This window comes from Lineus longissimus, chromosome 13 (genome assembly GCF_910592395.1).
Source record: "Lineus longissimus chromosome 13, tnLinLong1.2, whole genome shotgun sequence".
Lineage (NCBI taxonomy): Eukaryota > Metazoa > Nemertea > Pilidiophora > Heteronemertea > Lineidae > Lineus > Lineus longissimus.
The window spans coordinates 5316720-5342067 of NC_088320.1; the positions used below are offsets into that span (position 1 = coordinate 5316720).

Here is a 25348-nt window from a genome sequence, read left to right on the forward strand (position 1 = left end):
AGAGCGGCACATGCTTCTCGGTTATAAAAATTGCTTTAGGTGCCATTTTTTGGGCTTGGGGCGAGGGGTGGAGGGGGGTGTAAGTAGAAAGTGAAAAATGCCTTAGGGGCTGTTAAACAGAAAACAAATGACCTTTCCGATGGTGAATTAAAAATCGATCACAGCATACTGAAACAGTCAATACTCCTTTGAAACGAGCAATAATTCAATTACTTGTATTGGCTGAATGCACAGCATCGTCTGGTAGACTGTGAAGCTAGGTATATATCAACTGTTGCTTGGGAGCGAAGCAGCGACAGTGCTAGAGAAACTGGGTGGATTAAAAAGCAGTGAGATAGCATTATTCGTGCTGCGTGTGACGATATCTACGCGAATGATTTGATACCAACTGAAAAACGGGTGAGTGTTGTGCTTTGTATGCGTTATTTCATTTTTGCGTTTTAGTAAAATTATGCGGGTCAATTTATCAGAATCGCATCCCGAGATACAGGTTTTTGATACTCCTACTCGTGACGGGGGTATATCTTGAAAACAACTGGTGTCGAGACCTCAACCGCTTGAATGCAGTCAGGCATTCGACAACAGACACCATCACCGAAATTATTCATTGTAGCTGTAAGGAGACCAGCCCATTTCATGGTAGAAATCTCGCAAATTGACTATTAAAGAATATCTCCTCATTTCACTGTGGCATCACTATGAGTTCAAATCGTTCTCGTTCTAATAGTCGAGTTCTTATCCTCCTTTCGAGAAGATTCTTTTGGCCTGGCTCTATCACCCGTGAAGAACTGTTGGACACACTAATGAACACGAAATGACAAAATCATATAGCATGTCTTGACATAAATCTTTATTGTGCTCGACTTGTCACCATGCATGATAGCCAAACAAACACTTTACACGAACAAATATCTAATAGACTGTGAAGAGCATGTTCTTACTAAAAATGCTTTTTAGTTTACCGGAAGTTGTTCTCTGGCAACCATCTTCAAAGGAAAGCAATCGCGGAGTGATACGTAATCGGAGCAACGGGCTGTGTGTGAATCGTGTTTAGGCCAGATTTAAGAAATCAATTAATTTCGTACTTTGGTAACAACGCTCAACAAGTTTACAAGGTCCAGTGGCCTCAAAAGCTTCACAAAACACCTTAATTTCTGAATATATATATCGGCACCACAAATTTATCATGGTGGTACTTTGTAGAACATGAAAATGGGTTCTTCTGCTGCCACCTGCAAACTTAGGAGACATAGGCTGGCGGGAGGCTAAAAAAGACAAAATTGTAAAACGGCATTAGCAGCTAGACACATTTCCATGTTTTCAGATTGAGGAATGTGTTTTGAAAGTGATAATTGATGTTGCTGACCTTCCTTCTGGTGCTTTTAATGCGCCAAAAATACACCAAATATGCATCCGGCCGAAAAAAAGACACACATCAAATTCAGACTATTATAACTATTTACATCACAGAACTTCATTCAAAAATTTTTAAATCATTTACGAATTTTCACGACCGTTATTCTCCACAAATATCGATTTATAATAATGGTTGTATGCAATATTAATTGTTTTGCAATAACACTAGTTTATCTAAGGTATCATAATTGGCACAGCTATCGGAAGAGGCTGTGAATAGCACGGATGCGTTTCGCCCCAAGTTATAGATATTGATTTATAGATATTTATTCAGGGGCAGAAACAATGTACATGTATATTGCAACCACTCTTGTTCACAGAAACTATATAGTATGGCTGGAGGCATTTCCTTGTTTCCTCATTTCGAGCCATTATCACAAATATTTCAAATAATAATAATTTTTAAAAAAAGTAATAATAAAAATAAACTCGAATACCATGAATGCCAAATCAAGCTAAATACGTGTATCACAATGTAGTACTGTATTTTACAAAAATGTGTCAATCTTAAATGCTAGAGCCAAATTTACAGCTGATAACCAGTCTCTCAAAATAAAAAAATCCAACGCACGAGGTGTGGGTACATGTATCTACATAAGTATGACGTACTGGGTTTTTGAAACACGCATACGTAAATCGATACGGTTACGTCAAACGCAAATCGATACGGATACATCAAACGGAACTCGCTAATCGTTCTGCACTTTGGCACCTGTTAGAGTGTGGTACTTTGGTCAAAACGTTTTAGTTTTATCTATCATCACCAAACTTCATCAGTGAGTTGAACCACTCGAATAATGTATTCAGTAATGTTTGTCCAAAACTGACCGCGGTAGAGTACTTACAGGCAGTTAATAACATGGACCATGTTGCACCTGTAATGCTCCCAGAGAATGGAACTTGAATCACGAATGTGCAGGCCAATAGATAGGGGTGATAATGTGAAGCGCTTTGAGCGGCAGAAACCAGTTAGATTTAGCGCTATAAGTATTATAACAACCAGACACCAACAAACAAGTTCTAACAGCCCATATCACATCATCATCATCATCACCCCATCATACTTTTCAGCCCCCCCCCCCCGTGGTTCGTATCACTAATATCCGTAATAAAGAAGAAGCATATAAACTTCTTAAGATGTCAAAGACTTGAGAATCTACTTTCTGCGAAATGAAGCTCTCACCAAGTCTTGCCAAAAAGCAAAGCACAACCGAAGCATGCCACGCAGCGCACGTTCTTCCTGTCGTATCGTACCGAACTCACAATGTGGAAAGTTTTGATGAATTTAAAAATATATACTGGCTAAAATTACAGCCCTCCTTTATTTTCAGGAAAAAGAGGATGCGCGGAAAGCTAAAGCAGCAAGGCGTGAAGAAAGGGTAAGTTCAGTTCCAATACCAGGTGAGGTCACATTTTTTGCTGGAAAGCATACAGGTTTATATCATTTCAAAATATTTTTATATGCCGCAAAATGTCACAAAGTATAAGATAATGAGATTTTAGGTGAGAGTTTATGACAGCTTATTGATTTCGACATCACGTTTACAGGCCCCTCAGAACCAAATTCGAACAATTCAGGTCCTCCCAAGATTGGGCCTATTGTGCCGTGAGCCTAATCCCAGAACAGCTAGCCGAGCATTACAATGGGGTATCAGCTTTGGGACAATGGGCGGGTCAGATCAAACAATGGACAGTGCGATACATTTGTATGCAAACTGTCTGGCTTCAAAAAGCATCGCGCCTACGGAATGTGAACAAGGTGAAATAAATACCAGAGGTCGGGGGAACCCGTCAGGAAGTCACCACTGCACTTCATTATATTTACACCGATAGCCTCCAGGAGAGCCCAGAGCGGTCTAGACATCCAGGAAGACAAGAGCAATTCGCGGCTATAGCAACGGAATAAACGGCTTCGAGTTCATTATATTTCGTCATGCTTAACGATAAGCCACGAACAAAGCACTGACAGCATGCACACACGTCATAAGGCCACTTGAAAATTGAAACGAGTTTCTCGTTCGTGACTGCCCCGATTTTGGCCACTACCCCAAAATACTCATTTACACGTTGCCATCAACGTTTTATCGAACTGTACGTGCACACCTCGTGCTGGCAGCAATTCCATTGGAGTATGATTCCGAATGATAAAATAATCTGATTGTTTTTTCCCCATTTTTTTGTGTGTTGGAGGGGAGCAAGTCCTTAGGGCGTGCACTTGTTGGCTCTGACGTCTACTTTAATAAGAATTAAATTAATAAGTGTCCCCCCGCCCAATTTTTAGGAAACATTTATTCATTTCTATCATTCCTTCCGCAACATTCAAATCTACCGGTAAGTACATTTCAACCCGGGTCGAAAGTAATTAAAACTCCAGCCATTCAGTAATTTGCGTGGAAGCCGGCAGGTGACGAATCAAATTCCCGTCGGTTTTTTTACGAGTCTGGCCTACTCAATTTACGAACTTATATGGCATCTACTAGAAGAGCCCCAAGAGGAGCTTTTGGTACTGGCTCGTTTACCAGGGTTAGTTGTAAGCTCCTCCACTCGCACGTTTCGGTCATATAATATGGCGAGTGAAAGGCCTTGAAGTTCAGGATGCTTTTGGTATGCGTCGTGCAGGTGATTCGCGACGCCACCCAAGGATCGGGACAGAACCGGGGAAAATATCGCGGCCTAAGCCAATCCGATTCAATGGATACAATTTTTTTGTCGACGCGATCATTTTGAGCCAATCACAATTTGTTTGACATGTTTAAATAATTGGGGCCGATCGCTATTGACCAATCAGAGGCCCTGCACTTGGTTTTACCAAGATAGAAGCGATTCCAATTGAACAAGCTTGCAAATATTGGGACCGGTTATGTTGACCAATCAGGTGTCGTGATCATGTTTACCAATAATCAGTGAATCAAAAATGTTTAGAATTGAAGAGGGAGACTTTGACAGTACCTCCACGCCAGGAAAATTAACGATGACTCTGTCGATTAGAGTTAATATTTGTTGCAATAATCTCCTTCGGTACTGCCCCACTTGTTTTAATCAAAAATGACAATCTTTCGACCGAGTACCGATTTCCTGTCGCCGTATCCATGGTAGCTAAATAAAATATTGATGTAGTATGTCATCAATAACTACTTAGACGGACAACTTATTGTGTTCGTTATTTCGTGCATGTTTTAGGTGGAAATATTGTCTTGCACTCTGAGAAATAAAGTATTTTAAGCCTTTGAGAAAGGGTTTTTCGGCTAACGCAAATACCTGTATGCACTCCGCAGGAAAGACCACTAACGGTTTTTCATTTTGCTAACCTTTACGGGTGCATATTTGCATTGGCCGAAAAATCATTTAAGGTTTTTCAAAAGCTTAAATACCTTTGGAGGCAGTAGTTAACTACCCTATCACAACGTACATCCTGATCATGAGCTTAAGGATAGTATTACATAGATTTACCAGGTCCTCACCAGGTTCCACGTAAAATAGACGCTCCTTGTATTATGTAAGCACTGCACTAAAATTTACTGTGATCAAGTTAGTGGGGTTTACTAATAGAATGTCTGATCAGGTACATGTAGACAGCGTTGCTCGAAGCAGACCTGCAGGTACAAGGAGATGAGTGCCGCCTCTAAAAACTGCAGATATAGATTAAAATGTCTATTCACGTTTCTCGCTCGTGTCTCATTAGAGACCGCATTGCTATGCTCGTTCATTGGGAAGTCGGTGTTTAATGGTATCGAATTTCGCTCCGATGAGAATTGTTGTGGTCACGAAATGTAAATAGAAGTATTGAACTTGTTATTCATGTTATTCCACCATTATTATTTCTATTGATTTCATTATTTTCCACCACGCGGTTGTTCAAAACAAGTTAGAGTTACAGTGGCTAACCTGCATGTTTCAACAAGCGGGCCCTAATTCCCGTTGGTACGTAAAGCTGTGGTCACCTCCGCGGGGAAACTCAAGAGACTCTGCCGGGCCCCAGTGGATATTTATATAGAATTAAGATTTTCCCCCAGCGCGGTAGATGTATACAGTAGCGGATGTATCATTAAAATGTGTCAACCGGACCAGCGGTAGGTTTTAATGACCAAATCACTACTGGACCGAGCGTAGTTTTTCCATCGCAGCGACCGGTGAAATGGGATGAGGCTTTGACTCCCAACTGCGCCCACAGATGGAAGCACTATCAACATGCATGACTCTATTTACCTCTTGAATTTTACCATATGCATATAATAGTACATCGGTAGAGAATAGAAGACCCAAGCTTTGTTAAACCTCACAGCCGCAACAAGTGTTTTTAAACTGATGCAGCATTTACTGGGAGCTTTTAATGGTTAATACGGTTAATGGTACGCCATGCGGTGACCATGGTAACCGGATTAAACAAAACATCGCTCTTTTCCCGTTCCTTCGGTTCTTGATAATTGCCTTGGCTGTTGCCCTCGGACCAACTTGTGGTATATCGATTCATCGCATGATCCAGGTCTCTCAATATAAGGGCATGTCTAATAGTAAGAAAAGGACAATTAGCGATTCAGAAACCAATAATTGGTAACATCCGGTACAGATCACGTGACACCATCTCGTAACACGTGTAATATTTCCTGCGTTAGTGTTTAAAAGATCGGTAAAGTGGTTAAAAAACTGAAAGACCACGACCCTAAAAACCATTGTCAATAAAATGGTGCGTTTCGGGGGGCTCCTCGGGACACATAAAATGGACGTGCTGTCACGGTAGGTGGACATTAACTGTTTTCCCCAAGAACAGAAAGATACATGCACTCATAAGAATTTTAAGCGATATTTCCAAGATTAGTTTTCTGATTTCAGATTCCAAAAAGGGAAGCAAGACCCGAAAGTCTCGACACTGAAAACCACTATTCAGATGTCGGACTGCGTATTGGGAAGCCCCTAAAAATAAATTGGATGAAACACTGCGAAAAACGCCGGATACCAACTGATGTCCTTCAGAAGAGAACAAAACATTCGGTATTGAATCGTCAGGGAGATTACCATGACTACTTCTTTCTATTTTTAGACTAAAAAAAGGGAAGCAAGACTTAAAGACCCAAGCCTGAAAACCACTTACAATATGGCTGCCTATCGGAGAAGTTCCTCGCTGAGCAAGTGGGACGAACTACTAGCGCTGCGGGAGAAGTTGAAACTAGACCAAACTGCCGACTTGGAGAAGGACAAAGCAAATGACGACTCTGCGGAATCTGGCTCGCAGGTATGAAAATTAATGATGACAATATTATTGTTTTTTTATTATTTTGGTGTCAGCTGTTGACGATAGAACGAGTCATTCTCTTCAGTAAATCAATGCAACATTCCATGCTACTATCATATATTCAGCCATTGTGGGATCTAGTTTTAAAGGGAGACTATGGGTAGAAGCCAGGTAGGTCATATTAAGTTACACGAAGTTGTCAATAGGGGTCTCTCCTATCTCACCGTACATTAGAAATATACGTGGTTGTACGAGGAATATATTTATCAATATATCAAACAGGACCAGTCCCTGAACTGAACAGAAGACCAATTAGACCTCAACTTCCTGCATGTAGTTCTCATTTAACAAATTACATCATTCCAGGCTCACAGTATGGCCAGGGGCGGGACCAGTACGTCGAGAAGCGAAGACAGCCGCGACCGCGATAAAAACTCGGACAGTACAAGTAACTCCACATGGGGAAAGAGCGGGGGTAATCACTCATTCAGGATGGCAGGCATTGCCGAGCAGATAATGACGGGGAGAAACATTGACCCGAAAAAATGGGAGAGCATGTCAAAGCCGCAGAAATTGCGTATCATTGCTTCGGAGAGGAGGCGGGAGGCGGAGGAAGTAAACAACCAGCAGAGAGACATATCCGAGTTAAAGAGGCGACTTCATAAAAAGAAGAATGCGAAACGCGTGTTTAATTTGGCCGATATGATAAAGGTGCAGAGGCAAATGGTGAGTAAGGGATTAATTAGCGGGGATGGTTGGCTGCCACTGAAACTGAATCGGTAAGACTGGAAAGGAAGGAAGATGGACCCGCTGCTAAACTTCGCACATAATTCGCCAAACAACTTATGAAGTATATATGGGAAAAATATTGTCGAGTTTGAATCGATTACCGTCATCATAGTGCGTATGGTATTTACGTGGTCAGATGCTCGAATACAATATTGAATACTGTTGCGGATGGTTTATTGCAAGCAATACAAGTGGAATGACAGCCGCAATTGTGTTCAGATGGCATCACTAAAGCCTTCCAATGGACCTGGCATATCCATTGTCGATTACGAAAAAACCCATGGTTTACCAATAAGAATGAAACCAAAGCTTTGCGCACCACTAAAATTATTTGACATCCACGCCTGTTTCGGAAACGGGTTCGGAAATTTGGGGAAGGCAGCGAATAGATATCGCCAAAATCATAACATGATATACGCGAAGAACACATGTATCATATTTCAAAGTCGGGACGTGACCTGGGACAGCACAGTATATAGAATTTTAAACCCTAGAACTTCTCTACCAGACCTTCTTTTCGTCAGAAAGGATGGTTGGTGTCCTTCTGCAGTTGCTTTAAAAGTATTAAGATTTTTATCAGGAGGCCGAAAACAGAAGAACAGAACCTCCATTAAACGGGCAAATGAATATTCCTCCGTAGAGTGAACGCACGTAGTGAGTAGAACACGTGTTTGGTAACGTCCGATCAGTGCGGTGTACATGTATGTACATTATGTCATGCGTGAGTGTTCGCTGCGAATTTTGATCAATGTTGCGGTGGTGGTTAATGGTATTGTTGGTCTGTCTGTATCGCGCATAAGGCCCTTGTCTTTATATTTGTATTCAAATGTACAAGTGTGCTTGCAGCAAATGCTTATAATATCATCGCAGTTTAAATATGTAACGTGTGTCCGTGAAGATATATATGTCATTTATTTCTAATAATCAGCACCATCGTGTTTTTCCCAGAATGGCTGTCACTGCGACTATTATACATGTAGAATTTAGATTTATTCAAAAAATTACAATAGTCTCACACGACCGGCTCATTGCAGGAGAGTAAAAAAGACAGATACATTGTAGTTTCTTGCCATTATGAGCACTGTCACTTGGATTATGATCCACGTGGTATTATCACGTGATCGAGGCAAGAATAAACGATCGCCACCATTTTGAAATCCAAGATGGCTGACAGGCTGTTCAGACGGCACACTTTCCTGATGCAAGACGACACTTCAATTATAATCTATCTACACAACGGGAATATTGAAATGTGTATTCAGTACCTATTTACTAATATGATTGAAATTCTTAATCGATATAAAGATAGGCGAAGGTCCCACTAGATATGAATCACATTACCTGCTTGGATGAAAATATTAAAAGGAACTTGACATCTCAACATTAATGACTATAACGCCAGTTCCATTCAAGGCGTCTAAACCCGAACTTATTATCATTATTTGAATCGTATCGCTCGTTGGTCAATATTTGTTAATGTAAAACCTCGCGCGCTCTAACTGTCATTGTAATTTGAATGTTCGTTCGATATAAAGTGACATTTATAATTCATAGCGTGTCAACTTGACTATACTAACCAATTATCCGCAGTGCAACATGTTGTCAAGCTGTAGCCTATATGTCTGATTTTGTGCCGAGAGTGCGACTATAGCAATTAGGTTGAAATTTGAAAGCTCAGGATGTTCTGGTCCACCGTGGGCGGGTGAAGTGTCCATTAGCAGTAGCCTGTTAAACCAGAATAGATAAAATACGTGTGGACTATACGACGCATAGTTCAGTCTAAACCTGTGGACCAGCCATTGGGAGTGGAGTAGAAAATTTGAGGTAGGACCAATTTTAGTCATTTCGCAACTTAAGTCAAACTTACAGAAAAATAGAAGCCTGTATTTCGCGCATGGATATCGTATTTACGAAGAACTTCTCGTTAACTTTGCCAGAGGGGAAAATCTCAAACTCCATGTCATTTCCGAATGTTCGACTTCCAGTTGTTTGGCACAATCGGAAATGCCAACTTCATTTCACCGATGTAATCACAATAAATGAGCCAATAAGAAAACGTCATTTTGGGCCGACCTCTGTCAAATATTCTGAAGTGAATTGGGTAGCAGCGTGAAGACAGTGCTCCATTGTTGCTGGTTCGTGTCGTATCGGTTGCAAAAGATTGCCCACAATTTCATTCCAAGAAGAAACTGGAGACACGTTTTTCACTAAATTTCGAAGAGGGGTGTTGTCGTTGTTTAACGATACCTACTCGGAAAACAAAATGTGTTGCCCAAACATAAACACATGAATTGACGCTCTTTCTGATGGGTTGAGGAATAACACTACTTGCATGAAGCAAATCTATCGGATTATTAGGAATTGTGACTATATCATAATGTACATGTACATGGCAACCATGGCCATCATTAATAGGATTGTTCATTAACCACTGGTTAAGCGCGTAGGCTGCGTCAGCGGTTTACAGTCCAAGACTACTTTTGAATTAAAACTTAAGTGTTGACGTGCCGTCCAGCAGAGAGTTTTCGCAAATCACCCGAAACCGTAACGTGAACGCCTATCCCATTGTTATGTTAGACATAATAATAGGCAGCTACAAGTGTCTGCCGACGCTGTTATGCTTGGTTATACGACTTACAGCTGCCCCGTTATTTATGTAGGCTACTAGTAAACAGGGCCGGGGTACAGATCTTGACAAACATGGCAAAAGGAAGGTCTTGGCACAATCCTTCCCGTCAATTCGGCAGCTACAGCGACAATAAAAACATCCTTTTAAATGTGTACTATAACAGCTGTTTTCTGATGATGAAATAGTACGACGCTACAATTGTACTGGGGCAATCATTTTACCACTTACCTTCCATACATTGTATATCCACCAGCAAAACATGCACCACCAACCATCTCTTCGCTGTAATCTGATTACGGTTTTAATTATGCAATTAATAGTCATTCGTTATCATTTTATACATGTTCTCAAAAAGTTTCAACCGTTTGCAGGATAATCATGCTGATATTGTGCCGCGGCCCACGAACGTTGGCCTAGACAGTGGCTACACCTCCCCGAGCACCGGCAGCCCCCTCGTAAACAGTGATCCGCAGGTTGAAGAGGCGGCCAAGAACGAGGAAGGTATGGGCGTTTTACCGACCGTAATAAAATAATGGACCTGAGTTCAAAAAAATTCCTGAAAACGAAAATTGAGATTTAGTTTGATATAACCAGCCGTCAACAAAAGATGTTGGTCTCCCTTTCTCTATTGCCACTCAACCTGGTGATAAAATTGGTCAATGATGTCGATTCTTGAATAGCTGTTTCCTTTCCTTCTATTTCAGCGAGAAGAACATTACATCATTGGAACAGTCGCGGGGCCGCAGTAAAGACCCTTAGCTTCGAAGAAACCCGACGAGAAAGGCAGCAGGCGGGCTCACGAGAAGTGGATGTGCCAGGCAGGGATCCAAGGACCAATCGACAAGAGATAACAGAGGAAAGGACGGTTGCTAGCAAGTGGCAACGACAGGTTGTGAGCAAAGAAGGAACTGGTATTGGAGAAGGAGGGGCAAGTAAGGGCAACAGGAACGAATTTGTTGTGAAGGCAGATGTGATAGTCTCCGCAACAGGGGCAAGCGGGGACACTGTTATTAATTCACAACAGGGGCGAAGTGGGAATACTTCGGTAAGCTTGGAAAAGAACCGGAGTGATACAAAACTTGTAAAAACCGAAATAAATTCACGTGTTGATGAAAATAGTGTGCATTCTGCTGAGACTTCCAAATCTGTGATAGCCAATACAAATACCGGTAATGAGATTGTACCTGAATCGAAAGTTAAAAAGGATAATAGGACTGTAGGGGAAAGCGAGGTCGGTAAGGAAGGCAGACAAAAATGTGATGAAAGTGAGAAAACTGCTGACAGCAGAAGTAGTAAAAAGGTAGAAAAAACAGCTGAAAACAAAGGTGGTGAAAAAGTTGAAAAGAGTACAAGTAAGCTTTTAGGCTCGGTTGTGAAAAAGGGGTCCAAAATGGCAGATAGAGAAGACAATGAAAAGGATCCACAGGAGAAGAAGGAAAAAGAACCTGAAAAGGAATCTGAAAAAGAATCTGAAAAGAAGGAAGAAGAAAAACCAAAGACACCAGAAAAGGAGGAAGAAAAAGGCAAGGAAGCGAACGAACTGGAAAAGGAACGAACGCCGTCACCGGAACTGGAAAGAGAAGCAACACCAGCAGCAGAGAACGATCCTGAACCAGAAAAATCCCCATCGTCAGAACCGAAAAAAGAAGCCGAGACTGCACCACCAAAACCGAACGAGGAACAAAAAAAAGAAGAATCACCAAGCGAAGGAGAGAAGGAGCCTAAACCGACAGAGGAGGCACCAGTGGTTGAAACAGGGCCCCAGGAAGGGGTAGACACACTAGAGACTGAGGGAGACGATGATTCCGAGGAGGACGACGAAGAGGCTCAAGAGTTGCAAACTAAAAAAGAGCGACAGGATAAAATAGATAGTACGTTATCGGCGTTAGACGCTTTAATAGACAACCAACTTAATAGTGTGCTTGGGCGGCCACAGACTAGTGACAATGGGCCTGTGATACCAAAGGAAAAGTTAGATGAACTACTGAATGGAGAGTTTAGTCAGGCTTTAGACAGATATTTGCAAGGGAAGTCGGATGGGACAGACCTTATGGACAAGTGTCTTGAAGTTTTAGGTTGAGGGATAAATTTGTAACTCACACCTCCTATGTGCTGAACGCCAAGCTGTACTGAAAAAAGACTTCCCTCCAAGTAAGGACCGAACTCGAATGGCCAAGGATGATATATCAGAACTTCAGGTGAAGGCTCGTAAACGCGAATCAGCTTTTCGTCTGCCGTCATGCCTCTTGACGGACTCAAGTACTAAATACAATGTGTAGCCTTTTTGTCAAGTTAGCGCCAATGACGTCACTAATGGCGAAATTTGAGGCTACGTACATTACATACATGCCAGCATGTCTACTACACATGCTTCGTTGCCATGCTGGCCCGCATGATAGCCGACTGAGAAATGTTGTGAAGCATCAAAAGCCTGACCCAAATAGCCTTTATTGTGGCAATGTCGACTGCTCTGTTCGGCTGATTCTTTACTGAGTCAGTAAATCGATCACCGAATCAATCCAGCGCACCCATGCATGTAGCATCTTTCTTCTTCCTTTCGTTTTTACCTTACTGGTAAACCGAGTATGGACCAATTCCACACCAGCCGTCTTTCTTATAGGAGGAGGCAGACCAGAATAATATTGCCGACTCGCTTCAGTTCTGGTTTTCAGCCCATCTGCAGGCCAGAATCCGCCACAGGGCTCTATTTCTATTTCTATTTCATTTCTATTTCATTTGTTATTTCTTGTCAGCCAACAGTGCCACAATTCCTTTGCCGAGGCAGTTCCATATTAAGTCTCATTGCCAAATTTAGCATGCAGTGCTATATCGGTCACCAATACCCAAAAATATAAGTGTCTACAGGGTGGCCCATAATTATTTTCCCTCCCACAATGGATACGCAATAGAATTCTATTGTCCAAAGGAAAATAATTCTTGGCCATCCTGTAGAGTCTACAGCGAGTGCCATAAAGTACCCACTACTGATCCCAGTGCCATAATATGTACTGTGCTTGTATTGAATAAATATATAACTTTTTCAGAAAATAATTTTGTTATCTTGATGCCATGTTATTCAGCTTTGCATAAGAGACGACACCGCCATTTGAACAATCATGAGGTTGGGGGCAACCAGTTATCGATTAGGGGAACATCTTTTTTAGTAATGGGCATTTTATTTGGAATTGTAAAGAAAAATACACTTCTAAGGGCATTTTTTCAGCCTATGCTTCTTGCTTGCAGTTCATCAACTGATTTATTGGCATTGCATCTGGCAGAAATTTTCTGAAATCTTGGATTTTCAGATTTAGGTCAATTTAACTCGAACTGTAGGTAGTTGATGACCTTTTTAAATGATGGTGTTACCTCACAAGTACATGTACAGTAGAACCTCCCTTAGCGGACACCTCTCTAATAAGGACACCCTCTCTATTAAGGACACTGGTTTTGGTCCCAAATTGGTTGTTACCATTCAATTTTACCTCTCTAATCAGGACACCTCTCTATTAAGGACAGTACTTTTCAGTCCCAAGGGTGTCCTTAATAGAGAGGTTCTACTGTATATTGTGATATGTTTAAAGTATCCAACTCATCAGGAGCCACCAATGACCAACTTGAATCCTATCTATTGTGATGGGGCAATACAATTATTTTATCTGTTTTTCTAATGTGGCTCCTGATGAGTTCAAGTCCTTAAATGTAATTGCATTATATCCGCTTTTCTTATCTGGGCTGCACGTACACCTATCCTTCCATCTGCTCCTGCTCATAGCTTACCTTCAGCATGAAATTATTCTGTCCTAAAAATAAGGCCACCAACAGAATGCATTTCATTCCGATTTGCCAAAACGTCTCCTCTGGGTCTCTGCAAATCAAAAAAAGTATAGGTTGTGGTAATCATTGCCAAATGTTTCACCTCATGAGGAATCCAGAACATGCCTTGCATCCCAGAACCAGGCCTACTTGGTGGCTGAACCGGAGAAATCCTCCTCACTGGCTTGCGAGACCAAGGCCTACAGATTCCAAATGGTCGAATTAGCAATTTTCTTCATTTTCTTCCATCTATCTATCCCTGACTTCTGCTTTCTTTCTCTTTCTTTCTCTTTCCTTTTCTTACTTCCCAAATCAAGTTTGACCAGGAGACCAACAAGCAGACGGCTATAGAGGTCAGGACACAGACAGAGGTCAAGGTCAGATCTATAGAGGTCATGGAGGTGAAGGTCAGATCTTGGAAGAGCACCGAAGAACCAGAAACTCTGGAAGATTCTTGACAACATGCAAACATCACAACCTCTGTCACAGGATGCATTAATGCTGCCCAAGAAGTGATATTGTGTGGTTGCTTACATTATCACTGGACGAGACATTTTAACATCTTATTTGTGAAACTCAGAGAATGATGTAATGAATACTTATTTATAATGAAATAAAGGAAGTTTATTTATCACAATGTTTACCTATTGTATCATGATACGGCTAAAAGTGTAAATGCGAAAGGAGAGTAAAGCAAAGTATTGGTTGATTCACCAAACACTGCTCGAGTTGAGATGTCAGTTTGCTGAAACGGAGGCTGCTCTGCCAGTTTTGGCCGATATTTTAGCTCCATCCTCACAGAGTTCTGTGAGCCAACCAATCCCTCCAGTTCGGTATCAATTCCTTTAACTACAAGTGAAGAAGTACATGTACTGTACATATTATTAGAGGCCAGGAATGAGATCGTGATGGCAGCACTTGCATTATAACAGAATAAATCATCGCAGAACTGGCGCGGCCATCTATAAGGTCGCACTACTCTTTCAAACAACAATTATCCTTAACAATTAACCCTCACTTCTCCGGAGTTGGATTTGCTCCATAGATTTTCAATCGGGAGCTATGCACTTAGTACCTTTCTGCACACCAACAATTTCGACAATCACGACTAGGCTACTGTAAAGGCCTAAATTTACGTAGGCATTTCGCAAATTGATACAATTTGCAAAAATCTGCGAAAACGCTCGCCGTTTCAAGTAGCATTGCCTCAGTCCATGGTTTTGAACAGAATCCTGTACTGGCCGTGCTCATCTTTCATTGCGTCCACAGCCAATCTGACCTGATCCTGTAAATTGTGTATCACCTCTGTTGTCAACATAACATGAATCCCCGACGGCCCCTGAATAAACACATCACATATTTTTTCAAGCGGTACCGAAAAGAGTTGAGCGATTTTTAAAAGCAGCTCTTCGTATTCTAATGTCTCAAGGTACACGGCGTGATAAACTGAAATGAGAAAAACATTGTTTCAAAACAAACGTTTTTTGTCCCTGCGACATATATTGCTGTGATGAGTGATAAAAAGATAACTGGTAATCAGTGTGTCCAATATTGATGGCAGGTCATAGCGAACAACGAACTTCAAGGCCAAGTTTATCCCAACTCCGATTCTCGTACGTTAAAATACAATTCAGTCAGCATGTCTGAAAAACAACATACCCTTTTCACTCTCCTGGCAAACGTATATCGTCATGCGAGGCCGTACAACTTTGAACTGCAGAAGATTGTTCAACCGGATTCCGTCGGCAAGACCGCATATTTGGATGAGATCGTCCCTTGTCAGCCGCAGCAAGTCAGCACCTAGACAGAATAACAACTACACTTTTATCAAATTTTGAAGGACTGAGGAGAAGACTGCAGACAATGTAAAAATTTACGGTGAAGTACAAAATAGTGAAAAGCCGTGGCAACGGAATAGAGTCCAACCTTTGACCACAAGGTCGTGCTCCACAAGAGCCTCGAGGTATTTTCAATGGCCCGAACATGTCGGGCATAGACTATAAGCAGTGTGTGTGCTCCTTGATTTGAGAGGATTTGGGTTCTAGTATACTTGTATGTGGAGTGGAGGGTGTACTGATGAATAGAAATATTGCACGTCAGTACCGAGTTCTACTGTTTTATGAGTATGTGTATTGCACTTACCTGAAAAATTCTGAAACACTTTTACATATTGTGCAAATCGATTTGTTTGCAACCAGTCGGCTGTTTGTTTGGCAGTGGCATCAGGCGATAACGACTAGAAGAAACGACACAGTATAAGATTTTTCGAATGACCTTTTTCAAGAATGTTGGGGCATCCGTGGAGTGACCCAGTGTTCTGGTCAACGAGGCAAACTCTCAATCCGAAAGTCATGGGTTAGAAACGAGCGCTGCTGTGGAGACCTATACTTTTGTTGATCCGAAATAGCGACACCAGCGTAGATGGTTTACCGCGACACCAGCGTAGATGGTTTACCAAGACTAATCTCTTACAAGAAGCAGACTATGACTCATATGTCGAATGGAGCAAGACTTCCCAAGATAGTGTTGGAGTGGCAAGCAGAGAATGTTGGAGGAAAATGACAAAGGGGAAGATGCCACAGACTCCCTGGATGAATGTTGTAGCCAGCGATACAGAGTGCACTGTAGTTGCAAGAGGGGTGTTGACACAAGACAGCTCGGGACCGCAATGCCTGGAGGGATGTGGTGCCACAGTTGTTTTGTAATTTGCAATAATTTGCAATGTAATTTGTAATTTGGAGACCCCACGACGAAAAGGCAAAGGGAGATAGTACCAACCTGTGCTTCTTCTGGAAGTGACTGTTGTGACCGACACGGACTGGGATCAGGGCTGTGAACGCTTACTGGCGACCCCCTGAAACTAACATCTAGAGTTTGAAGTCTAGGCAATCATTGAACCTTTCATTTTCCCAATCGCGTGATGTCACAAGATTTTATGTAATGTCATATTGACTCATGATGCGCCGAGGTGCGTCATTTTTGCGAGTGCCAGACCTGGCGGCAACACGAGTGGATTTAACCTGGCCTACCTATGATTTTGGTGCCAAGACCTTTGTCCATTGAACGGTTGACTGAAATGCCCAATATATTTCATGTGGAATCCTTTCGGCACAGAAATTTGGTCAGTTTTGATTCATCTCGTTGGTGTTTCACTCACACACAAACTGTCTTTCAACGATTTTAAATCATATCTACAGACTGTTTGTCCAATTCATACTGGACTGCCAACTAGGGCACGTCCACTAACCTCAGCTCCGTCCCGGGCTCACTGGCTAAACTTGCACTTGCACTTGTGTTATTCGCTGAATTCGAAAACGATGTATAAAGCTGATCCAATGGCACCTGCAAGTAAAAACAGCACAGGCATCTTCAGACATAATCAAGAATTTCAATCAACTGAAACACGTCAAAAATACTTATACAGATAACAACTTACCAATAAATATAGCAGGGATGCCAATAACTTGTGGCAAAAAGGCTGAATATTGTTTTCTTGATCAGCACTCACTTGCACAAAAATGTCTTTAAAATGCTAACTTTTGATCCAATTTGGAAAATTCAAAGATTCATAGAGAGGCGAGAGATACACCTTTCCATTTCAGCAATGAAATTTAGCTTTTATTTGGTGGAAAAGGTCTGAAACCCGCCTAAAATGTGACTTTTGACATCCCTGATATAGTTTGAATTTGATTTTTTTTAACAACAAATTTGTTAGTTTGTACGTGATTAAGCGGTAAACCACAAAATTTTCGCGACCATGATATTTTTGCAGATAAAACAAATACGTAGAATCCCGAAAATGAGAAACCGTGAAAAATTTTGGTCAAACTCAAAATGAAATCGTGAAAATTTGCAAATCGCAAATCGCAAAAATAAAAAGCACGAAAATTTGGTGGCGCACTGTATAGTAAGAAAAGTATAGCAGAAGGCTAAGACCGGTATGCTATGAAATCCAAAATTATTCTAACAATATCCTTTGGCTTGAAAGAGGAGCAACTTCAATATCTCTGCATTCTTTGATGATGAGAGTTTCACATCTCTGCCCAACAGCAAATACATGTAACACCAACCCCAAGACCAATGCTAGAATCACAACCAAATTTGAAAGCGAAAGAACCATGAAAATACAATTGGGCATAACTTCACGATTCCTTCACTTTATCATAAAACCAATAGACATGTGATTTACAATCAAAAAATGCAGAAAAAACGCATGCCCTCCCATCCAAAGTAGAGCACAGAGTGAGTCAGACGAAACCCTTATTGGGGGTACCCTTATAGGGGTACCATTCTAGGGGGTACTCTTATATGGAAAACTTTTATAGGAGGTACTGCTGGTCTAATTCTGGGTCATAGCATAACAAACGACCTTGCCTTTAACCTATCATAACCGATGTAGTTGCCGAACCAGTCTCCGTAATACGGGCGCAGCATTTCCTCCATCCATTGATGCCCGCCGTGGCCGTACATGCAGTCCCATGCCTGCCCAGTGCCCGCTTGTTGGTGCCCCCAGTCCTCGTAGTGCCCGGTCCCCCATTTCTGGTGGTGGCCGGTGTTGTCCAAGTTATGATATGTCCATGCAACGTTATCAAACTCGGGCATCGGCTGTTTTAGAAAATGAAGCGCTGGGTTATATCACTTATTGCACTCAGTTTCATCTCGGAAAAAGTCGGGTGAACTTTTCCAGTGCCTGATTTCAAAAGCGTGAAAGCGTGTCAAAATGCAACGTTCACAAAGGTATCAAAGGCACAGGTGCTAGTCAGAAGGATAGGACCCCACGCCGTACCATATCCGTCCAACTAGCCCCTGACTACCTCTTGTGGCACGAATACCAAAATATGGTACTTTGCATGCAGGTTACAACACCTAATGCCAATGTATGCATCACATGAAAAACTACACTCAAACGTGCTGCGAATCAAATGTTTTACTTCTTTCAAACTGATTTTGGATATCCAATACTCTTAGTCAAAACATCTTTTCGAGTGTTTTATTCTTATGGACTTCACGGATGATCCCGATTTCACAAAAATAAAAAAATCACACAAAAATGGAAAGAAATTTCTTAATCTGCCAAAACAAAATCATGAAATTTTTTTTTCTTCAGAAATGTTCACAAATTTCAAATATATAACGGTGCCCAAATACTACATAAGAATTTGCATTCACCAACACATTTGAAAATGTAGAGGATGACATGACGACTATGACTCCAGATGAAAATAAGTGATCTAATCCACAACAGGGTTATAAGCAAAAGCAGCATACAACCAAGAATCAATAAAGACGAAGTCTTTATTAATCCTTGATACAACTAGTATAATCTAAAAGGGCAATTGTGTTCTATCCCACACCAAAACATTGCCTCACTTAGAGGTCATAAAGCTCAGATGCAAAAGTCATTCTGAAATTTATTATGGCCATTTCAATGCAAGTCATTGAAATATCAATGCAAAACCTGCATATTCACATACAAATAGTCATATAATCGCTGCTATGTGAGAAAAAAGTATCTCTTGACTGCAGGTAAAACCGGCTATCGCTGAGTTTGGTATTGGTCTCTAGGACGTGTAATGAACAACGCGAACAAGCTATCATCACGGGATTTAAATCGGAGGTGGCAGCAATTTAAATCTGCATGGGGATTGAATCTTGCCACAGGCTTTCTTTTCTTTCAGTCGCAGCGAAAATTTAGATTCCTTAAAAAGGCCTCAATTAGATTCAGTAGTTTTTGCATCTGATTCTGAGCTCTCAGCCGGTGAACTTTTTCTACCTTATTTAATGCCCAAAATTCCTGGCTCTCCAATGCCTGAGAGAGAAGTCAAAGGTGAGTGAAAATTAACGTAGATGCAAATATTTTCCCCAGACATGAAAAACGACCCTTTTTTAAATTTCCACCCCAAAACATGACAGTTTCTTGCAAACACACTAAGGAGGGCTTAATGTTATAGACATTTAGCACTGACAAAAAATTTCTATAGCTGTTCTACTGTCCAATAATGTTCATTAGTTCTATGTCGACATTTAGCAGAGAAAAAGGATTTTGAAATATTCAAACTTGAGCCATGATGCAGTAAGGTAGAATGGTACAATTAGAGTGTTGAAAAGAGCTGGAAGTACACATCAATGCACACTGAGGCTGTAATTGAACAGAGGCTATTGTACCTCTTGGCCGTATCTTACATTTCAAAGATACCCTTGCCAATAGTGTGGTACAATTATATCCCCAACAGTGTTGAAAAACAGCTGGAAGTACACTTAAATACACCCTGGTGCTATAATTCCAACGGGTCTATAATTCTTACACCTTACTTCAAGATACCCCTTCCCCCCTGTTTCGTTTCTTGAAACCCATCCCAACCAATGTGATTTTCATGTTTTCACCTCCCAAGCATTATTGATTTAGAGGTTAGAGCACTGCACAAAACTTACAACAAAAACAAAGTACGAAAAATTATACTTCACCAGTCATTTCTCATACTTACTTCGCAGAGGACAGTACACTCGTACGATGGTTGGTAATTTTTCTGCAAAGATAGAAGAAAGTTATTCAAATGCATCTTCAATGTTCTCTTGGGAGGGCAGGAACTAAGAGGTTGTGGGTCCAGATTCAGTCATTGAAATATAATCGCTGCCACTAAAATGAGCCACAGTGCATTATACAGTGTAAACAGTGCTGCAGGCCCGTGTAACCAAGGCACCTTTGAATAACCAACCTCCTCCTCACACTAAACTATTAACGCTATTTTGGCATAGCGATTTCTGAGGTCGTCCCCTACCTTTTCACTTTCAGTGAACTTTTCCATTTTCTCCCGGTCTGTCTTGTGTTTTCGATCAGCACCTTTGGGCTGAAAAATATAAACAATTCATGACATAACAACAACTTGCTGTGAAGTACGACAGATTTTTCCTGGCAAAACCTGCTCTCTGCTGGCAGAAGAAAAGAATGCAAAGCACACAGACGTGATAGACTTTCAGTTTCTTCTGGATTGAAAAATATAAACAATTCATTACGATGTTGCAACAACTTGTTGCTTTGTACAACAGACTTCTGGCGTCCTCCTTGCATTCGTAAGGCCAAATAATAAAACCCTTTTTATCAAAATATATCACCTACCTTGAAAACTTTAATCTGACACGAAGCAGAGTTTCGGTACTCCGGTTCTTCGTCATCATTGGTGAATGTGTCGACTTGAACCCGGAACGGCACGCCTTTCTCACCGCCATGTTTCTTTGCCGTGAACTCCGTACTGATGCACTGGACCTGAATGTAGACGCCCGTCTCTATCGACGGGTCCCACGTGAATTCGATGACGTTGGCGTGTGCTGGGTCCACCTTGATGTCCGATATGCCATAGGACAGAGGAATGTCTGTAACGAAGAAATGAAGAGATGTTTACCAATTTTTTCTTTTTAAGAAACAGCCCCTTGCAAGAGTTTAACTTCGGAATCATGGATGAAACACTATCAAATCTCTGTCCCATTCCTCTCTCCCTATCAAGGTCTTTTGATATCACGCCACTCACCGACATCCAAGATTCGTTCCCCGGGCCTGGCACGCTTCCACGCATCGATCTGCTCCTGTTCCATGAACTGAAGACGCCGGTCATGGAAGATGATTCGGACAATACTCTGAAGAAGAAATTTCCTTTTTATGACAAGGGCTTTGAATCCAACTACTCTTAAACTCTGCCCAATACTGAAAGTGTACAATGTACATGTTGCGATAGTGCTCAGTGTAAAAGATGTGCGACGGCCCAAACCGACTTTCTCTTATTAGGGAGATATTTAAGCTGTTTGAGTTCATTAACTGCCTCCTAAGTTGCCAAATTCACACCATTCAGTGCTGCCACCTAGGATATAATTCATAGCTAAAACTGTTCTTTCACTCAGCTCAGCTCAGTTCAAGCTCAGCTAAGGATCAGTCGACAGATTATTCTGGCAACTGATGTCAATACATGTATATCTGGTTTAGGAGCAGCTATTTTTGCGGGAACTTTTGTTTAATGTGAAGTAAGCACCATGATTATCACAAGATTGCATTTTTAATTTACACCAAAACGTTGTCTCAAATTCAAAACCTCAGCTCCTTTTTGGATTTGGCCTGTGGCCTACATGTAATAGAAGTACAACAAACGTTGATATTTCAACTGCAAAAGTAAAAATTTTCTTATCTTAATGTCTTGAACTCGAAAATATCAAAATGAAGAGGAACCAAAAGAATGTTATTTAAGTGGCATTTTGACCTTTGCACATCCTGTTAAGTTGTCACATTGTAATAACGCAAGTCCACACAAAGTTAAGTTATCACAATGCAACCTCATTTCGTAGCAAATACCACTAAATAGGACATAACATGTCATTCCCTCATATGTGAAAACCTGTGCGGTCAGTCAACTTCATACAAATAAACCAACTAACCCCCCCCCCCCTCGACCTCGGATAAGAATCATTAAGTATAGCTTTGTTTATATGATGAATGTGTCATAAACAGCATTTGTCTGTTCAAAGGGTGTCCATGATACAGAGGTTCTACCATACTATGTATTTGTAAATCCCAACGGTGTCCATAATAGAGAGGTTCTACTATACACATTTGTAAATCCCAACGGTGTCCATAATAGAGAGGTTCTAGCCTCTACTACATCATTATTTTTGCACTAGACACCACCCCACCTGACCTTTCGAGGTCTGTGATGTCATTATCTTCGTAACGTCAGAACTTGAAATTATGACAATCAAATGTTGACACACCATTCAGTAAAGGTCAAGTGAATAATGGAGCTGGGGCTTATACGAGATAACAACACGACTCCCCAGAAAACACGCCAGTGAAGTCCATTTTCCAGACAATTCTAAAGACCTGTGACATCAATCCTTTCAAAACTAATCCCATATTACTTCGTCTAGACATGGAAGTTTAACGACCAAATAAGGGGTACTCAGATGGGGGGGGGGGGAAGGGTGAATACAGTAAAAAAACAACCTTGAAACGTGTGCTGCCTGCGGAAAGAAGACATGAATTTTGGAGGTGGCTGTGTAGGGGTCCTGGACAAAGAGCATCTTAGTGGGCAACCCTGCATTAGACTCTTGTAAAACTTACCCTATACGTTTTACCCTGTGAGCTGGCATCTGAGTTGATTTGTTTTAGTTTCAGCTGGTAAGACTGGCCTGCAAAGGATGATTCAAGATGTGTAAACAAAATATGGTGCTGTGGCAGTGCAGTGGAAGAGCCTCAGACTCTTGATCAAGAGGTTATGAGTTCGACTCCTGGCCAAGTCGCTGCTTGGTTGCCCAACTGTACCTAATCGAGAGTTGTTTTGTCCTCCAAATAAAACCCTCACAGAAGTGAAAAACACCTCTTGAGCTGTTTTCAAATGTGAAAGCCTTCAGTCACCCACCTTGGTTGAGATATGTGAGAGTTTCTTCATTCATTTTGGTCGCAGGCGAGGTGGGGGCAGCAAGGACGTACTGAAAGGTCGTCTGGTTCACTTTTATATCGAAGCCGTGACTTGCATGGTGGGAGGGCGAAGTCCTGAAACAGAGGAGAGTTTAAGCGTACAACTCTGTTTTTTCTGTGTCCAATAATCACAACTGCTGCCATGGCTGATGGCAATAAACAGTAGAACACTGATTGGGAAAACAGTCTTTTCAGGAATCAGAAGTTGTGAATGTGGTTGATTTTTCTATATTCCTAGAAAAACTCGAATTCAACTTACTCGCACGATGTATTCATGCCATCCTCCTTCAGTAGAGCAGGCAGTGCCATCAACGCCTCACTGAATTGGTAAGAATAAAAGAAATCAGTATCACACTGGTGGTATACAATTTAGAAAAGCTCAGATTTCTCAAAAAATACTATGAATAAGCATACTACAAGTACAAACTTATGAATCTTTGAACTACACACATTTTCTTGCTGCTTTTTTTGCACCACAAAATGCTAATTTCTGCTCCCATTCGAATAAATCAATGCCTGAACCCCAAACAATGTCACTTCCTGGTGGTGGTGGTGATATCAATATCGGAGACAAACTTAAATTCTTGCCACTGAAATTCTGAATAACGTCAACAGCTTGCCATGACAAAATATCCCCAATAATAGGAGGCAATAGAAAATAACGCAACTCCACAAAAAGTACAAGTACTGTAACTGAAATGCCTGGAGACCTACCTCATGTTGTATGCGCCCGATCCAAGCTCGACCCCAAGGCCCGAGAGGGATCCATCGAAGTCAGCCGCAAGGTCATCATCAACGCGCCAAGAATCGTTCATCATGATGACGAAATCAGTGTGAGGTTACCGAAATTCTCTTTACTAAATATGTACCAGGCAGACACTGGTGATGATAACCTAGATTTTTCTGAAAAGATGTGTGTCATTAGCAATGATCATTCAACAACAATCAAAATCAGTGGATAAGAGTGGAACACACTAATGTGAGACTCTTTCAATTTCATTCATGGAAAAGTTTGAGAAATGGTTGGGCCACACTGACACTCCTCGCATGCGTGGAGGAGAGTAGTGTCCAGAAGAATACAAATAGCAGGCCCTACTTTAATGGGCCTACTTGTCACTCAACAGGCCGGCGCTGCTCTTAACAGCAACAGTAATTCTAACCATAGGGCAGGCACTTCCAGGCACTTTTGATGGGGTAGAGGAGTGTTTACAGTATGGACATGTGTGTTATGTAGGCCTACGCTGTGTCGTGACTCACTGACTGTGTGCATACATAGGCTAGGCCTAGGTCAGTAGGTGTATACTATAGGGCTAGGCCTACACTACAATGTGTAGTGTAAAACAAACAACCCAACAAAATTCAGTCTTCACTTTCCACCTATCGCCTAAAAATACGTGCAAAATACACACTGTCAAAAGATGTTCAGCATATGCTCCGGTTTATATTCTATCTATTCTGTCAATTCAAGATGAAAGACAATGGACAAACTCAGCGATATTAAATTATCGAAAAAGATTATATCATGCATGTGATGGCCCGATGGGCAGAGACATGTATTCATCCACGACCGGAAGTCACATAGAGCTTATCAAAATGTCAAGTTGTGGTAAATACATGGCTGGGATGGACCAATAATTCTCAATCTGTGGTTGATTCTTAATCTACAGAGTCAGGCCATCACAGAAATATGCTTTTTGATAATATATTTAAGAAAATGTGGTCTCACTGGTCAGTTTAGACCTTGTACTTTGACAGGGCCATATCAATGCGCCAGTGACGTTTTGATGGATATGGTGTACGGAAATCTCTTTTTTTCTCAGGCAATCGGTATTGGAATGTTTTTAAACTTTATAAACTTTATTATGCTATTGGCAAAGGGTTCTTCTGGACACATATGAAATTTTGTGCAGATTGATTGGTCCAATGAGCACTTTTTTACCAAAACTTATGCACAACAATGTACACGTAATGTGCACATGTTTTAATAGAGGACTCTGGCCCGATTTTCAGA

At 41.3% G+C, this 25348-nt stretch overlaps 2 protein-coding genes across 6 annotated transcripts; one reads left to right on the top strand and one right to left on the bottom strand.

Annotated features, from left to right (window-relative positions):
- The first annotated feature begins 272 nt into the window (after positions 1-272).
- LOC135497801 (muscle M-line assembly protein unc-89-like) lies at positions 273-13072 on the top strand. The gene is made up of 6 exons (XM_064787723.1): positions 273-399; positions 2748-2795; positions 6455-6646; positions 7013-7372; positions 10436-10565; positions 10769-13072. The coding sequence occupies exons 3-6, from the start codon at positions 6509-6511 to the stop codon at positions 12142-12144; spliced, it is 2004 nt and encodes a 667-aa protein (XP_064643793.1). The 5' UTR covers positions 273-399; positions 2748-2795; positions 6455-6508; the 3' UTR covers positions 12145-13072.
- Positions 13073-13935: 863 nt separating this feature from the next.
- Positions 13936-24903, bottom strand: LOC135497802 (transcription factor CP2-like). Of its 5 annotated transcripts, none has more exons than XM_064787725.1 (15): positions 24747-24903; positions 24052-24240; positions 23597-23656; positions 23279-23412; positions 22981-23048; positions 21404-21509; positions 20995-21248; positions 20657-20725; positions 20363-20404; positions 18252-18482; positions 17125-17219; positions 16656-16731; positions 16020-16113; positions 15537-15677; positions 13936-15323 (listed from the first exon to the last, which is right to left on the bottom strand). In XM_064787725.1, exons 2-15 carry the CDS (start codon positions 24153-24155, stop codon positions 15085-15087), a joined length of 1713 nt encoding a protein of 570 aa, XP_064643795.1. In that variant the 5' UTR covers positions 24156-24240; positions 24747-24903; the 3' UTR covers positions 13936-15084. The 5 variants fall into 5 exon arrangements, with proteins under 5 accessions (XP_064643795.1, XP_064643794.1, XP_064643796.1 ...); XM_064787724.1 differs by having other exon boundaries at positions 13938-15323; positions 16656-16737; XM_064787726.1 differs by lacking the exon at positions 18252-18482 and adding an exon at positions 19651-19686 and having other exon boundaries at positions 13940-15323; positions 16656-16737.
- Between the last annotated feature and the right edge of the window lie 445 nt (positions 24904-25348).